This window comes from Armigeres subalbatus, chromosome 1 (genome assembly GCF_024139115.2).
Source record: "Armigeres subalbatus isolate Guangzhou_Male chromosome 1, GZ_Asu_2, whole genome shotgun sequence".
Lineage (NCBI taxonomy): Eukaryota > Metazoa > Arthropoda > Insecta > Diptera > Culicidae > Armigeres > Armigeres subalbatus.
The window spans coordinates 299,391,618-299,404,766 of NC_085139.1; the positions used below are offsets into that span (position 1 = coordinate 299,391,618).

The window sequence follows — 13,149 nt, forward strand, 5'->3', positions numbered from 1 at the left end:
GACGTCTCCACATCCGCCTGTCGCACTCCACGGCGGTGTCAATTGTGACGATTTGTACGTTGTACGTTGTACATTCGAAATAAGTTCGTTTCCAAAAGATTTTTATTCGGTGTATTTTTAAGACATTAACGGTAGAATCTGTGAAATTTCGCCGGAAAAATCTGATGAACTTCCCCAGAAAATCCTCTACGATTTTTGAAAATAGTCATTTGGAAATTATTTTCGGATTTTCCACCGGAACCACTTTGAAGTTTCAAGAATTCTTTTGATTTTCCAGGAGATGTTTTTTTGAAATTTTCAAGAAATTTTTTTCGAAATTTCTGCGGCAAAGTCTATAGAACCCTAGGGGAAATTGTTTCCAATTCCTACAGGATTTTTTTTTTTGAATTCAGGTTTAGTTTCTGTAGAGTATTTTTCGAAATTTGCAAAATTCTTGGAAATACCCGGCGGACCATTTTCAAGAAGAGATAACAACGCTTAGGCTACGCTTGTGGACCTCCAGACCTATACTCCAGGGAATTTTTGGATGACCTGGAAAGAAACAGCTATTGAATGAGTATCTAATTTGTTTTAATAAATCAAATAGGGCATGAGACATTTTCAAAAAGAAATAACAGCCCTTTGGTTGCGCGTGTAGACCTTAAGGCCTATACTCAAGAACAATCTTGGATGATCTGAAACGGAGCAATTATTGAAGGATCCAATTTGGTGTTCTTGTTCGAATAGGGCATGAACAACTTTTAAAAAGAGATATCAGCTTTTGGTTTTATACAGGGCCGGATTTAGCCGGAAGGGGGCCCCGGAGCCAACAGCTTGTGGGGGCCCCAAAATGTACAAAAAAGGTTGGTTTTGGTACATAAGATTTATGGGGGCCCGGGGCCACCCCCCCTAAATCCGGCATGGTTTTATCTGTAGATCTTGACGCGTGTAGACTCCAGGGAATTCTTGGATGATATGGAATGGAACACTAGATAAAGGCAAATGTTTATTATGCAAAACAGCTGCTTAGTTCTTTGGGTTTCTAAGAATGCTTTTTTATAGGTTTTCTATTGGTGCCAATAATGCATAAAATTCCGAAAAAAAGAGACGTATAGCGAAGTGACGTGTACAGAAATGCCGTAAAAAGAGGGTTGAGTGTACCTACCTAATTGATAATAATGCGTTTCCTTTTATTCATTCTGTCAATGAATTCCTTGATTACCATACAAATGTGTGCCATTTGACGTTTTAAACATATGCAAAGGTATCACAGGTAACGGGATTGCATCGATTCTAAAATTTTAATATTCATGGTTTAAAAAATGTAGTTTAATAAGCTTAATTTTTGATTAAAACATTTTTTCCATTTTTGTGACTATAACAGTGCTATGATTTTATATATTGCAATAGGAATTAATTGCCGTGAAAGCGTGTCACGGTCAATTGTAGCACTACCTTTTTTTTTACTTATTTAGTTGGAATACCTCATATTTCTTGCATAAATTATTACAATCCAATCAATCAACGAACGTGGCAAATTCACGACCAAGATAAGCGTGGACCCGGCATTGGCCCAATGCACTACATTCCAGCTGTACCAAAACCCGAGCAAGTACCCACTTAGATTGGCTCTGACCTGACCTCACAGCACGTTTGCTTCGATCGTTCTCAATTAAAAATGCTTTGCATGCTCCAAATCAATGCATCATCATCATCATTTCAATAAAAATGCTTCTTGCTGCGTTTGTACCCGTGTCTGAGTGTGAATGTGCTTTACTTTCTTTATGATTGTGCATGTTTGGCTTTGATTGGTCAGTTGATGTGCAATAATAATTAGACAATAAAAAATGATGGTTGTAGCAATCTCAACCCGAAACGAGACCAATCATCTGCATGGTAATTACAAATCTTTACCCCCACTCTTTTCCCCAATCACGAATCGTGATTTTTTGGCTCCTTAAACTACCCCCTCAACCATTGCGTGACGATTGTGCAAAATTTACAACCATCCAGAGCTCGGCCTCGGAGACAGTCTCGAGCAGTGAGTACTATGAGGAGGAGGACGACCAGCTGCTAGATGCCGCTAATGGGTACCAGGTGGCAGCACCACCGCCGTACGTTCCGATCCGACACTACGATGTCAACAAGCAGCGTTACTTCTCCAGCAGGGGTGGCGTCGGAAACTACGGTCATCATCAGCAGCACCAGCAGCATCACCATCAGTACGGTTCAGCGTTTATCCGCCGCGGCAGCACCAGCGGACTCGTAGACCTCCGGCGCTCCGAGTTACCACGTGAGTGGCACGGCGGTGGCGGATGTGAGGAATCGCCATTCTACCGGAGAGAGAACTACCACCACAACCATCGCAACCGAACCGACCAGCACAGCAATTTCATAATAATGTCCAATGAAAGTGGCGCAGACGCCGAACGAGCCTTGAAAACGCCCCCCAATCCCGGCGTCGATGGAGGCTTCACCAACACAGGCGCACCGTTTACAGCAAGCATTGCTGGCGGTGTCCCACTGGCTTCGGGAGAGAATGGGCCATCGAGTCAGGTCAGTGGTTTACAAACAACTCCAAGTAAAGGAACGTTCGGTGCTAGCGCTGCGGCTTCTGTTCTAGGCCAACAGGCGGGTGATAATAATAACAATAATAGCAACGGCCATAAGGAGGCCAACGAAAGTGAACCAACGCCTTTGCCTCCGAAGCCGAAGCCATTAATCAAGAGCAAGGGATCGGTGTCCCCGTTACCGTTGAAGCGAGCAACACCAGCAGCCGCTAATAAGCCTTCGACGCCCATACGAGATATCAATGGCAATGGCAACTTTGATGGCAGTCCATTAGCGGATGGCGACCCTTTAGGACCTATAACAGCGGATTCAACTGGTAATGGACCACCGGGAAGCAGTTTCCGGCAACCGACAAATCCGAACGCTCCGACGCGTCCTGTCGTCGGTGGGATAAAACCACGCAAAGGTGGCTGGAAGTCCCGACCGGACGCTGATTCGTTCAACAACAATAACTTCTCGCCAACGGACGACGACGACAGTGGCTCCGCGGCACCTCGGAACGTGCCCGTTAATCCGGTCATAAACAGTAACGTGGTTGTTAATCGTGGTAAAATCGGTTCTAGTGGCGGTGGTGCTATCGGTGGTGGTGGCCGTGGAGGTTGGGGTGCAAATCAACGACGCCAGGTGACCTCCGCTAGTCGAGTGCAAAGTCCTTCGGGGGCCGGTGGAATTCCCCCAGGGGCACCCGTAGTGGGAACAGGTGCGGCACCAGTGCCGCCCTCTATGGACAATCAGAGTGATCAGTCTTCTTCGCAGCCACAGCAACCGACGACTCCGGTTCATCCGGCTATCGGCATTGCGGGGCGTAGTACCTCGCGCACAGATCTTTCCTTCGAAAACATCCCTGGTCCGTCCGGCTTACTGCCGCACAACCCGGGCGTACCCGGCACCATCGGGGGCAATCCGCAATCTAGGTATTCAAACCTGTCGTTCTGGAAGGCCAGAAGGGTGCTGTTCTACCGGAATGGCGACCCCTTCTTTCCGGGGGTCGAGTTTCGCTTCAAACCGGGGCGTGACATTTGCACACTGGAAGCGCTCCTGGATAAGATCTCCGCCCGGATGGATCTGCCCCGGGGCGCTCGCTACATCTTCTCCATGGACGGCGACCGGAAATACTCGCTCGACGAGCTGGAGGATGGTTCCAGCTACGTGGTGTCCTCGTTCAAAGTGTTTAAGGTAAGTACCAGTCATGCTATCGGATTGTTTTGCTGTTTCTAGGACTCACATGCCATTTAAATTCTTTATGGAAATCATTTTCGCAACAAATGGCACACCAGGTTTTGTTTTGGTGTCCCCTAAAATGCTCGTTGCCCCAATTCCAGCATGTTTCTAGGTTATGTTGTTGTCGTCGTGGTCGTCAGAGAACCTGTGTGTGCCTAATTAGCAATGTAAATAGGGCAGACCAATCTGTGCTCGGTGCTGGCGAGAGGGTGTGCGTGCGCCCCTTGCCACCGATGGAGTAATTATTGTTCTTTTCGTGAATCGTGACGAGTAGGAGTGTAGCGTTGACGGCGGCCTACGGCTACGAAGGCATTCAAGTCGTTCACACGGGTTTCGCCGCTGGTCACTTCTCTTACATTTTTTTCTTGTTTCTTTTTGTTTTCGGAAGGAATCGATATTTGACCGCCTTGCAAAGGCGGTCGGTCGTTTATGGCCGTGTATTGACGTCGTTGTCGTCATGAATTGAGTCGCATTCAGAGACGCTTTATTTAGCTTGAGTAGTATTTTAGGTGATTTATTTGGACTGTGATATTGAATTATATTATCAAGGGTATAAATTGTTTTAAACGTTCGTAGATAAGTCAGAAAATGCTATTAAAGGAATTTGTTTGCTTGGCGGGGAATGCTCTCACTAGGCTGATATCGTATCATTGGATCTTGAGGCATTTTTTTCTTTCGATAATTTTAATAGCATGCTGTGACTCTTTGGTCTGACTGTGTGGAACAATATTCGAAATATTCTTCATTTATGTATCTGTGGCGGTTGTGAACTTATATTTGATGTTGCAAATATTACAGCAAAAATTTCCACAACAATTTCAAGGCATGCACCGTAAAACATTAAAAAATCAAGATAAAGAAAAATCGAGGAATGGAAAAAAATTGAAATGGGTACTAGATCGAAACAAGCTCGTTGCTATAATAAACGAAATCAAATTATTTGAAAGAAGGACATTTGGCGCTACGAATGAGTAAAAAGAACAACAATATGATGTTTACTTGTGGTTTTATTTAAAATTTCCTAATTCCAAATTTCGCATTTTTTTCATTCTTTAAATCAAATGTTTTAAGGACGTTTTTTTAGATCCAACGTTGTTATAATCAATAATCTAAGCCCGTGCTTCAAATTAATTTCAATCACATATTATTTTGAAATTTTTAAAATTAATTAGAAAATTGCATCCCATATCCCGCTGTGGAATTTTTTTTTCATGATTCTGCTTTTTCGTTTTTGACATTTCTCCTAGCGTATTTCTCCTTTCGTATCGCGCAAGGAACAAGGGCCTCATACGCCTGTCGCTGGCGAACAAACCTCGTGTACTCTGCATCGAAGCTTAGAACCGGTGTTAGGGCGCAATCGTTAATGTGAACATTTTTATATTCGGTTATTTACTGCAAATAAATTCTTTTTCGAGTCCCTATAATCAAGCAGGTATCTCAAGCATACCGCATCGTTATATTGCTGCATGATTGAGTGTTTAATTTTGATAAAATATCGAAAACAAAAGTGTGCATAAAAATTGCCTCGCCATAACAAAAAGGTGGTAGAGAATTAACTCTGTTGTTTACAGTTTAGAACCAAATCCAGATGTCGCACATGTTGAGGTAGGGATTCAGTGCTCCACCTTCTCCCCCTGGCAAGGAAGCATAAAATGTGCAAGAAACTACATGACTTTACACTCAAAATAATTGTCACTTAATTTCCACTATAAAAATCAGGTAGGCTTTAAAATTATACATTTATGACGACCTTACTTGTGTCTAATAAAAATTACTCACATGTCATATGCCTACTAAAAAGAAATGTAGTGAAATTTAAATGAAAACGTAGAAAACAATATCTATATTCTTTTCTAGTGAATACTACTTGTCACGAATGTATGAAAAATATATGAGTGGGGTACTCAGACCGACGTCTATGTTTTGCATCAATCGCTAATGAAAAATTGTGCAGAAACATCATGAGAGCAATTTACAAAAATAAGCCTTTGAGTATGAAATAAATATTTCATAACTCTATTTTTGGTCCCGTCCGCTTCTAGTGGACGGGAATTATTGTCACTCACACGGGTATTGCGCAAACTATTATTCCAATTCACTTAAAACCTATGTGTTTGTTGAAATTTCAATTCACTTAAATTTAATTACATTTTTTATTGAATTGAGAGCAGTGAGTACCATCACTAACAAATCCTTTAACTTCTACAAATGAAACTAGATGGAAAATATCCGCATATGTTTTCATGTAACTCTTAAGTGAAAATTATTTTGAGTGTAGTATAGTTTACTTACATTCATTAAGTTGTTGGATCTCGTGAAATTGTGTTTTGCAACAAGTATTTTTGTTTCGGTTGATAATCAATTAAATCGCGGCCATCGATCTATTGTCATCAACAAATGATTTTATTGCTTCCCTACGAATTAACTGCTCGAAATGTATGCAATGTTTGGTTCCCTTAAAAAAAAAGCTATAAGGTAGCCTCACACCTCGGGAATTTGGTTCGCGGATTTTTTCCCCATGTATTTTTGAATATGCGATGTTTTCGGGATTTGGGCACGGAAAATCAAAATCCCGGCCCCATTTAAAATGCACGGGGACCAAAATCCGGCGGAAAATTTTCCCGAGGTGTAAAGTAGCCTATAGGTCACTGCACGGGCAAACCTTTCGTTCTTCACGATATTTCTAAACCAATATTTGAAAGGGGCGTAACAGCCAAAATTTATTCCTTCTGATTCTTTGTCCACATATATACAGGGGATGTCCAAAATAACTGGGATAGGCAAATTCTGGGCATAATTAGATGTGTTGTAACTATGTCAATTATTATCCGATTGTGAAAATTCAGGGATGCCTGAACTAGAAATTTAATGTAGTTCACCGCCATCGGATACCGGAGATATTCCGGGTTTTTTGAAGGTAGGTTTAGAACCGTGAACTTGTGGTGGGTATTAGAATAAGTTGTGTTTAAAATCAGAACAATATTAGTAACCACAAATAAAGTAGGGCTCTTTCTGATTGGAACCAAATGTTGAAATTAGAAATCGGACCAGAATCAAGTGAGATACGGCCATTTGTTTAGAATCGGTGCCGATCGGGAGTTTTAAAAGGGACCAGGCCACAAATTCATTTAAATCAAGCTTTTTGAACGATTTTCCATTATGATTACATTCCAGACGTCTTCTGACACGTCAAGATTAAAAAAAAACAACCAAAAAGACGGATTCTTAAGTCGCTGGGGTGCCCCGGGGAACCCGTAGAGGGGACATTTCAGCTTTGGCTCCAATTCAAGTCATTAGACGGTTCTTTTTTCATGGTTTTCTATCAGGAAGTGAGGCATGAGAATAAAATGGACCATTTGCTACTTTGACCGCTTCCGGGACCTACGGTTTGTCCCCGTGGAACCCGTAGAAGGGGACATTCCAGTTTTAGCGCCAAAACTGGTCATTCGACGGTTCGTTTTTCATGGTTCTCTATCAGGAAGTGAGGTATGAGTATAAAATGGATCTTTGATGGCTTTGACCGCTTCCGGGATCTACGGATTGTCACCGGGGGAATCCGTAGAGGGGACATTTAAGTTTTGGCTCCAAATTTTTCTTTTTTCATGGTTTTCTAACAGGAAGAGAGGTATGAGTATAAAATTGACCATTGGCGACTTTGACCGCTTCCGGGACCTACGGATTGTCCTCGAGGAACTCCGATGAGCTCCGAGGAACTCTGATGAGATATTTCAGTTTTAGCGCCGAAACAAGTCACAAGGTTTTTTATAAGGAAACGCAGTATGAATATAAAATGGAACATTGAAGACTCTGACCACTTCTGGGACCTACCAACTGCCCCAGGCGAACATATAAAAGGGAACATTCCAGTTTTTGCGCCAAATCTAATCATTCGACCGTTATTTTGTATGGTTTTCGATCAGAAAGCGAGGTTTGAACATAAGATGGACTATTAACGATTCTGATCGCTTCCATGAATTATGGATGAACCTCGGGAATAACCTCTTCCTCCTCCTTAACCTCCTCCGGGAATTCCTCCGGAAGTTCCTCCGAGAATTCCTCCGGAAGTTCCTCCGGGAATTCCTCCGGAAGTTCCTCCGGAAGTTCCTCCGGAAATTCCTCCGGAAGTTCCTCCGGGAATTCCTCCGGAAGTTCCTCCGGGAATTCCTCCGGAAGTTCCTCCGGGAATTCCTCCGGAAGTTTCTCCGGGAATTCCTCCGGAAGTTTCTCCGGGAATTCCTCCGGAAGTTTCTCGGGAATTCCTCCGGAAGTTTCTCCGGGAATTCCTCCGGAAGTTCCTCCGGGAATTCCTCCGGAAGTTTCTCCGGGAATTCCTCCGGAAGTTCCTCCGGAAGTTCCTCCGGGAATTCCTCCGGAAGTTCCTCCGGGAATTCCTCCGGAAGTTCCTCCGGGAATTCCTCCGGAAGTTCCTCCGGGAATTCCTCCGGAAGTTCCTCCGTGAATTCCTCCGGAAGTTCCTCCGGGAATTCCTCCGGAAGTTCCTCCGGAAGTTCCTCCGGGAATTCCTCCGGAAGTTCCTCGGAGAATTCCTGCGGAAGTTCCTCCGGGAATTCCTCCGGAAGTTCCTCCGGGAATTCCTCCGGAAGTTCCTCCGGGAATTCCTCCGGAAGTTCCTCCAGAATTCCTCCGGGAGTTCCTCAGGGAATTCCTCCGGAAGTTCCTCCGGGAATTCCTCCGGAAGTTCCTCGGGAATTCCTCCGGAAGTTCCTCCGGGAATTCCTCCGGAAGTTCCTCCGGAATTCCTCCGGAAGTTCCTCCGGAATTCCTCCGGAAGTTCCTCCGGAATTCCTCCGGAAGTTCCTCCGGGAATTCCTCCGGAAGTTCCTCCGGAATTCCTCCGGAAGTTCCTCCGAATTCCTCCGGAAGTTCCTCCGGGAATTCCTCGGAAGTTCCTCCGGAATTCCTCCGGAAGTTCCTCCGAATTCCTCCGGAAGTTCCTCCGGGAAATCCTCCACAAGTTCCTCAGGAATTCCTCCGGGAGTTCCCCCGGGAATTCCTCCGGAAGTTCCCCCGTGAATTTCTCGGAAGTTCCTCCGGAATTCCTCCGGAAGTTCCTCCGGGAATTCCTCCGGAAGTTCCTCCGGGAATTCCTCCGGAAGTTCCTTCGGGAATTCCTCCGGAAGTTCCTCCGGGAATTCCTCCGGAAGTTCCTCCGGGAATTCCTCCGGAAGTTCCTCCGGGAATTCCTCCGGAAGTTCCTCCGGGAATTCCTCCGGAAGTTCCTCCGGGAATTCCTCCGGAAGTTCCTCCGGGAATTCCTCCGGAAGTTCCTCCGGGCATTCCTCCGGGAATTCCTCCGGAAGTTCTTCCGGAAATTCTTCTGGTAGTTCCTCCGGAAATTCCTCCGGTAGTTCCTCCGGAAATTCCTCCGGAAGTTCCTCCGGGAATTCCTCCGGAAGTTCCTCCGGGAATTCCTCCGGAAGTTCCTCCGGGAATTCCTCCGGAAGTTCCTCCGGGAATTCCTCCGGAAGTTCCTCCGGGAATTCCTCCGGAAGTTCCTCCGGGAATTCCTCCGGAAGTTCCTTCGAAGGAATTCCTCCGGAAGTTCCTCCGGGAATTCCTCAGGAAGTTCCTCCGGGAATTCCTCCGGAAGTTCCTCCGGAAATTACTCCGGAAGTTCCTCCGGAAATTCCTCCGGAAGTTCCTCCGGGAATTCTTCCGGAAGTTCCTTCCGGAAGTTCCTCCGGAAGTTCCTCCGGGAATTACTCCGGAAGTTCCTCCGGGAATTCCTCTGGGAATTCCTCCGGAAGTTCCTCCGGGAATTCCTCCGGAAGTTCCTCCGGAAGTTCCTCCGGCAATTCCTCCGGAAGTTCCTCCGGAAGTTCCTCCGGGAATTCCTCCGGAAGTTCCTCCGGGAATTCCTCCGGAAGTTCCTCCGGAATTCCTCCGGAAGTTCCTCCGGGAATTCCTCCGGAAGTTCCTCCGGGAATTCCTCCGGAAGTTCCTCCGGGAATTCCTCCGGAAGTTCCTCCGGGAATTCCTCCGGAAGTTCCTCCGGGAATTCCTCCGGAAGTTCCTCCGGGAATTCCTCCGGAAGTTCCTCCGAATTCCTCCGGAAGTTCCTCCGGAATTCCTCCGGAAGTTCCTCGGGAATTCCTCCGGAAGTTCCTCCGGGAATTCCTCCGGAAGTTCCTCCGAATTCCTCCGGAAGTTCCTCCGGGAATTCCTCCGGAAGTTCCTCCGGAATTCCTCGGAAGTTCCTCGGGAATTCCTCCGGAAGTTCCTCCGAATTCCTCCGGAAGTTCCTCCGGGAATTCCTCGGAAGTTCCTCCGGAATTCCTCCGGAAGTTCCTCCGGAATTCCTCCGGAAGTTCCTCCGGGAATTCCTCCGGAAGTTCCTCCGGGAATTCCTCCGGAAGTTCCTCCGGAAGTTCCTCCGGGAATTCCTCCGGAAGTTCCTCCGGGAATTCCTCCAGAAGTTCCTCCGGGAATTCCTCCGGAAGTTCCTCCGGAAGTTCCTCCGGGAATTCCTCCGGAAGTTCCTCCGGGAATTCCTCCGGAAGTTCCTCCGGGAATTCCTCCGGAAGTTCCTCCGGGAATTCCTCTGGTTCCTCCGGAAGTTCCTCCGGGAATTCCTCCGGGAATTCCTCCGGAAGTTCCTCCGGAAGTTCCTCCGGGAATTCCTCCGGAAGTTCCTCCGGAAGTTCCTCCGGGAATTCCTCTGGAAGTTCCTCCGGGAATTCCTCTGGAAGTTCCTCCGGGAATTCCTCCGATAATTCCTCCGGAAGTTTTTCTGGAAGTTCCTCCGGAAATTCCTCCGGAAGTTCCTCCGGGAATTCCTCCGGAAGTTCCTCCGGGAATTCCTCCGGAAGTTCCTCCGGGAATTCCTCCGGAAGTTCCTCCGGGAATTCCTCCGGAAGTTCCTCCGGGAATTCCTCCGGAAGTTCCTCCGATAATTCCTCCGGAAGTTCCTCCGGGAATTCCTCCGGAAGTTCCTCCGGGAATTTCTCCGGAAGTTCCTCCGGGAATTCCTCCGGAAGTTCCTCCGGGAATTCCTCCGGAAGTTCCTCCGGGAATTCCTCCGGAAGTTCCTCCGGGAATTCCTCCGGTATTCCTCCGGAAGTTCCTCCGGTATTCCTCCGGAAGTTCCTCCGGGAATTCCTCCGGAAGTTCCTCCGGGAATTCCTCCGGAAGTTCCTCCGGGAATTCCTCCGGAAGTTCCTCCGGGAATTCCTCCGGAAGTTCCTCCGGGAATTCCTCCGGAAGTTCCTTCGGGAATTCCTCCGGAAGTTCCTCCGGGAATTCCTCCGGAAGTTCCTCCGGGAATTCCTCCGGAAGTTCCTCCGGGAATTCCTCCGGAAGTTCCTCCGGGAATTCCTCCGGAAGTTCGTCGGGAATTCCTCCGGAAGTTCCTCCAAGAATTCCTTCGGAAGTTCCTCCAGGAGTTCCTTCGGAAGTTCCTCCGGGAATTCCTCCGAAAGTTCCTCCGGGAATTCCTCCGGAAGTTCCTCCGGGAATTCCTCCGGAAGTTCCTCCGGGAATTCCTCCGGGAATTCCTCCGGAAGTTCCTTCGGGAATTCCTCCGGGAATTCCTCCGGAAGTTCCTTCGGGAATTCCTCCGGAAGTTCCTCCGGGAATTCCTCCGGAAGTTCCTCCGGGAATTCCTCCGGAAGTTCCTCCGGGAATTCCTCCAGAAGTTCCTCCAGAAAGTTCCTCCGGGAATTCCTCCGGAAGTTCCTCCAGAATTCCTCCGGAAGTTCCTCCGGGAATTCCTCCGGAAGTTCCTCCGGGAATTCCTCCGGAAGTTCCTCCGGGAATTCCTCCGGAAGTTCCTCCGAGAATTCCTCCGGAAGTTCCTCCGGGAATTCCTCCGGAAGTTCCTCCGGGAATTCCTCCGGAAGTTCCTCCGGGAATTCCTCCGGGAATTCCTCCGGAAGTTCCTCCGGGAATTCCTCCGGAAGTTCCTCCGGGAATTCCTCCGGAAGTTCCTCCGGGAATTCCTCCGGAAGTTCCTCCGGGAATTCCTCCGGAAGTTCCTCCGGGAATTCCTCCGGAAGTTCCTCCGGGAATTCCTCCGGAAGTTCCTCCGGGAATTCCTCCGGGAATTCCTCCGGAAGTTCCTTCGGGAATTCCTCCAGAAGTTCCTCCGGGAATTCCTCCGGAAGTTCCTCCGGGAATTCCTCCGGAAGTTCCTCCGGGAATTCCTCCGGAAGTTCCTCCGGGAATTCCTCCGGAAGTTCCTCCGGGAATTCCTCCGGAAGTTCCTCCGGGAATTCCTCCGGAAGTTCCTCCGAATTCCTCCGGAAGTTCCTCCGGGAATTCCTCCGGAAGTTCCTCCGGGAATTCCTCCGGAAGTTCCTCCGAATTCCTCCGGAAGTTCCTTCGGAATTCCTCCGGAAGTTCCTCCGGAAGTTCCTTCCGAATTCCTCGGAAGTTCCTCCGGGAATTCCTCCGGAAGTTCCTCCGGAATTCCTCCGGAAGTTCCTCCAAATTCCTCCGGAAGTTCCTCCGGAATTCCTCCGGAAGTTCCTCCGGAATTCCTCCGGAAGTTCCTCCGGAATTCCTCCGGAAGTTCCTCCGAATTCCTCCGGAAGTTCCTCCGGAATTCCTCCGGAAGTTCCTCCGGAATTCCTCCGGAAGTTCCTCCGGGAATTCCTCCGGAAGTTCCTCGAATTCCTCCGGAAGTTCCTCCGGGAATTCCTCCGGAAGTTCCTCCGGAATTCCTCCGGAAGTTCCTCCGGGAATTCCTCCGGAAGTTCCTCCGGAATTCCTCCGGAAGTTCCTCCGAATTCCTCCGGAAGTTCCTCCGAATTCCTCCAGAAGTTCCTCCAGGAATTCCTCCGGAAGTTCCTCCAGGAATTCCTCCGGAAGTTCCTCCAGGAATTCCTCCGGAAGTTCCTCCGGGAATTCCTTCGGAAGTTCCTCCGGGAATTCCTTCGGAAGCTCCTCCAGGAATTCCTCCGGAAGTTCCTCCGGGAATTCCTCCGGAAGTTCCTCCAGGAATTCCTCCGGAAGTTCCTCCGGGAATTCCTCCGGAAGTTCCTCCGGAAGTTCCTCCGGGAATTCCTCCGGAAGTTCCTCCGAGAATTCCTCCGGAAGTTCCTCCGGAAGTTCCTCCGGAAGTTCCTCCGGAAGTTCCTCCGGAAGTTCCTCCGGGAATTCCTCCGGAAGTTCCTCCGGGAATTCCTCCGGAAGTTCCTCCGGGAATTCCTCGGAAGTTCCCCAGGAATTCCTCCGAATGGTTCCCCGGGAATTCCTCCGGAAGTTCCTCCGGGAATTCCTCCGGAAGTTCCTCCGGGAATTCCTCCGGAAGTTCCTCCGGGAATTCCTCCGGAAGTTCCTCCGGAATTCCTCGGAAGTTCCTCCGGAAGTTCCTCCGGAATTCCTCCGGAAGTTCCTCCGGGAATTCCTCGGAAGTTC

General features: G+C 48.1%; 1 protein-coding gene across 1 annotated transcript in view; it reads left to right on the forward strand.

Moving 5' to 3' along the window:
- LOC134207792 (echinoderm microtubule-associated protein-like CG42247) overlaps positions 1-13,149 on the forward strand; it is a 217,610-nt gene that overhangs the window by 39,185 nt on the left and 165,276 nt on the right. Inside the window, exon 2 of the mRNA XM_062683705.1 lies at positions 1,993-3,726. Within this exon, the coding sequence (XP_062539689.1) occupies positions 2,380-3,726 (1,347 nt within the window). The 5' untranslated portion in view covers positions 1,993-2,379. The remainder of the gene's footprint in view (positions 1-1,992; positions 3,727-13,149) is intronic.